General features: G+C 35.8%; 1 protein-coding gene across 1 annotated transcript; it reads right to left on the minus strand.

The window, feature by feature from the left end:
- Positions 1 to 215: 215 nt before the first annotated feature.
- LOC139899617 (F-box protein At4g05010-like) lies at positions 216 to 2,177 on the minus strand. Its single transcript, XM_071882450.1, has 4 exons — positions 2,008 to 2,177; positions 872 to 1,058; positions 530 to 604; positions 216 to 440 (listed from the first exon to the last, which is right to left on the minus strand). Exons 1-4 carry the CDS (start codon positions 2,175 to 2,177, stop codon positions 216 to 218), a joined length of 657 nt encoding a protein of 218 aa, XP_071738551.1.
- Positions 2,178 to 3,952: the final 1,775 nt, after the last annotated feature.

Raw genomic sequence — 3,952 nt, forward strand, 5'->3', positions numbered from 1 at the left:
GAAAAGATTGAAGAAACCTTTCTAGCACTTATAAACACACCATTTGCTAGACACAAAATTATACCTAAAATTAATCCTATCTACACATAAAAAAGCCAAATCACCCAACTCTAATTCATCAGACCATCACCAATACGATGAATCTTGATGCACGAGTATCATTGAAATGATACTGTGTAAATAAATAAGATATCTAACGGCCATTATCAATGTTCTTATGCTTTATCTATTGACGAAAAAGCAAACAAAGAAACACATATATCGGCCGAGTCCTTTTCAATCCATCGAGAACGGAATATTCTTGATCGCTTTGGAGCATTTGGAGCTTCAATTTCTTTGAATTCGCTTGATAGGGACTCCTCCAAGTTTAATGAACACCTAAAAGCTGGGAACTTTTTAGGTGTACTATATTCAAAATGCCATTTCTTTGCAATCAGAGCCTATATTTTGTAAATTCTAATTAGTACAACGTTTTAATACAGTTTATATTGCAAATAAAGTACTATTAATTCTAGTATATACAACTTACAGCTTCTCGAATCGGTTTAGATACATGGAAAAGGCTCTTTAAATCATCGTGATCAACTCCACATAATATCTTAATCTGTTCAAAATATAGGGGTAAACCAATTAAATATATCTCAAATGCAAACACTATAAATGTGTGAAAAATCAGAAATAAAATATGTGTGTGAAATAACCATAACCATAACCATAACCATACTAGTTATTTAAAATGTTCATTTTTCTTCACATTTCCATTAAGAATATAATTTGCTACAAATAAACAAAAAATGAAGTGACGGAAAACTAATAACTGTAAAAAAAAAAAAAAAAAAAAAAAAAAAAATGATTAAAAACTGGAACTTACCAAGATTTCTTGAGGGAGAGCTTCAAGCAAAGAATTATTATCATCAGAAAACTGTTGGATTTTGGTTGTGGTAGCATCAATTGTATCAAAATCCATATGATTTAATATCAAAATCCTTTTTCTACCAAATGAACTGGTTCGTTTCACCAGACCTAATCCTAGAGTGTCACCCATTGCAATTTTAACCCTGATATATTACCATTATAAAATAGTCAAATAAAAAACAGAAACCCAGATGAAATATACAAAAATAACAAACACCCAGATGGGAATTGAGCTTAAAATATGGAAATTAAGTACCTTTTTTGAAGTGGGAATTGAACCAAATTTGTTGACAGTAGTAAGTGGGATTGATGTAACGGTTGTTATTGAGAAGGAAACAAGAGCAGATTTTGTGAATGAAATGGAAGCTAATAATAATGTGTTGTTGAACTCTTAATTTGGAAGTTTGTTTATATAGTGGGGGATAGATACAGAGAGAGAAGAAGGTGGCTATTTTTTTTGTGTTTTTAAACTTTTTAAACGGAGTAAAAATTAGGGATAGGGTCCACTTAATATTCAACTGCTAGATTTTAATCATTTGTTTGCATTTTGCTTGAAAGAACTCGAAGTTTCTAATGTTTAAACTGCTCCACGTATTTTTTTTAATTAAATTTAAATTTCTCTAACGATAATTATATGAGTTTTCCTTAAGATGTTAAGTTTTAGATGATGGGTATTGACAATTTATAAGCATTATAAGCATATTAACAACAGTTTTAAGACTATCGTAGAATAAAATCTTTTAATCTTTTAAATCATTCAAACAACAACAACAACAAGCGTCTACTTATTGGCGACTTGACTGTAGCTTAGAGCCTAAATCGAATCCCAGGCAACACTTAAAACTCATGGAAATTTGTTCCACCATTTTCATGGCGTCGACTTTTCCTTTTTACGAATTATGTATTTATTTATCAATTTTTTTTTTCATCTTTGTGGCCGGAGGTCCGTTAGAATCAATCTTTTTATCCGTCGAACATAGAGAGGGAGGACTTTCTCTACCCTTGTGAGCGTTTCACTCGGGGTGGTCAAATGACCTCTCTTTGTCCTAGGGTAGAGGAATGATTGTCTAAGTCCCACCCCCCACACTCTACATGTGTGTGATTGAGTATTGTTGTTGTTGTTGTTGTTGTTGTTGTGAAGCCTTCTTTGATGGTGAGTTCTCGTTTGAATGAGCATAGTTGAAATTATGTTGAAAGCTTTCTATAGTGCGTCTAATATAAAGTTCTGTTTTTCTGGTCAATACTATAATTGTGATAGCCATTAGTGGATTATAATTCACGGTTAATTTTTAACTCTGGTCTCTTTATGATGTATGTCAATACTATAATTGTGAGAGCCATCGTTTATTTTGTTTTCTAAAACGGGCTCGATGTATCCTAGTTGAGATCATTAAAGTGTGTTTTCTTTGTATCTTCCGCTTATATTCATTTTGATGACTTGAATATATATTTTATTCTTGTTTTTTGATCAATTCTATATTAAAGAGTTACCTAATTATGGATTGAGTGCAATGATATTAAGATGATAGAATAGGATGTTTGATGATTGTTTTGGGCCCTGATGATCGTCTTTCACTTTATCAATTAATGATACGCATATCCGCAAGACTATGCGGATAACGCATCCAAAACTCCGAACCGCACACTGATTGTCATATAAGACGTATGACACGGGTATAGTCGCACTCTATGCGCCTATACCATTAAATGTGAGTTTCGTATACTTGCATAAGGACCAGTACATTCTAGAATAATGTACGGTATAATCAATTCGGGTTTCTTTTCCTTAAATAATGAAAGTTAGTTGGGAAGAGATCGCATTTAATTAGGGAAAGGATTCTATTGAAACCCTAATTCGTGAGCCTATAAATACATAGCTCATAAACCCTAAAAAGGGATTCGGTTACTGATACATATCACCATCGTACGAACAAAGCTTCATACGATCCAAATACGTAAATACTTTCAGGTTTGTCTTGAACTGTAAAACCTTCATGTCTTTGGGCCACTCAACCCCGTATGCTGGGTTGTTGTGGAGTCTCAAATCGGCCACCCTGTCGGAATCGAAACGATACCGATGTGGGTTATCCACGACTAAGCGTCGGAGGTCCGAATGTTATTAGTCCTTAAACCCTATTATGCACTCAAGCGTAGGTTCACCTTGACCTCGTGAAAATATGCTTGATCATTTGGCGCCATCCGTGGGACCGGTTATATGAACAAATAAGTTTGGAATTTATGTTGTGTATAATTTATTATATATATCTTCTTTCCGTAAAACCTTTTTGTTTAACCAATCGGTTACTTTCAGGTTTTCAAAATTGTCAGCGAGAATGGGTGGAGGAAGTAAGAATGCCAAAAATCAGGGGTGATCGGATTCTCCCGTAAGTCCAGGGTTTCAAACACCTGCAGCGACTGTCATGAATACACCATTGACGCCACCTGCACCAGTCAAGGGCACATCGAAGCCTCCATCGACATCAAACGTCGAAACATGACCAGTTGCATCAGAAACGGTCCTAAAAGAATCATCTAAGAATTGGTGGCACTCTCCCGATGGAAGCGTGTTAGAAACAGGAACTAGCTTCAAACCATTCGAGGATCTGCCTCCAAAAAATTTGAGCTTCAGTTCTCCAAGCGAAACCATTCCACCAGGTTTCAAAGTTAAAACTACCTATGTGGGCACCATGACAATCATCACTTCGGTTGAACCTGAAACTCCCATTGAAAGGGTTACCACCGAGAATGCTCAGGAAAGAATCAGGCAGATGGGTCTGAGAAATCAAGATGGTTCATATATTACGCTGACACCGCAACGAGGGTCAACGACGTATGCGTCTTCGCAACCTATCCCTAATGTTGCAAGCAACCAATATAGCGGGATGCAATACGTCTCGACCCAACCGAATAGTTTTATATCTTAGCTGCAGCAAGTCGCACCGCCGCATTTGGCACCAGCTTTTAATGAGCCAGCAAGAGTTCAAGAATTCATGAACAACTGGTTCGCGGTAATGCAAGGACAAAAAGCTAGGCAAAG

Source organism: Rutidosis leptorrhynchoides, chromosome 1 (assembly GCF_046630445.1).
Source record: "Rutidosis leptorrhynchoides isolate AG116_Rl617_1_P2 chromosome 1, CSIRO_AGI_Rlap_v1, whole genome shotgun sequence".
Lineage (NCBI taxonomy): Eukaryota > Viridiplantae > Streptophyta > Magnoliopsida > Asterales > Asteraceae > Rutidosis > Rutidosis leptorrhynchoides.

Bases quoted from the DNA above. Each gene is read 5' to 3' on its own strand.
- LOC139899617 (XM_071882450.1), bottom strand. From the start codon at position 2,177: ATGGCTATCACAATTATAGTATTGACCAGAAAAACAGAACTTTATATT. The intron at 605-871 runs GTAAGTTCCAGT...TATTTTGAACAG, and splicing joins CTCTCCCTCAAGAAATCTTG to ATTAAGATATTATGTGGAGT. The intron at 441-529 runs GTAAGTTGTATA...TACAAAATATAG, and splicing joins CTAAACCGATTCGAGAAGCT to GCTCTGATTGCAAAGAAATG.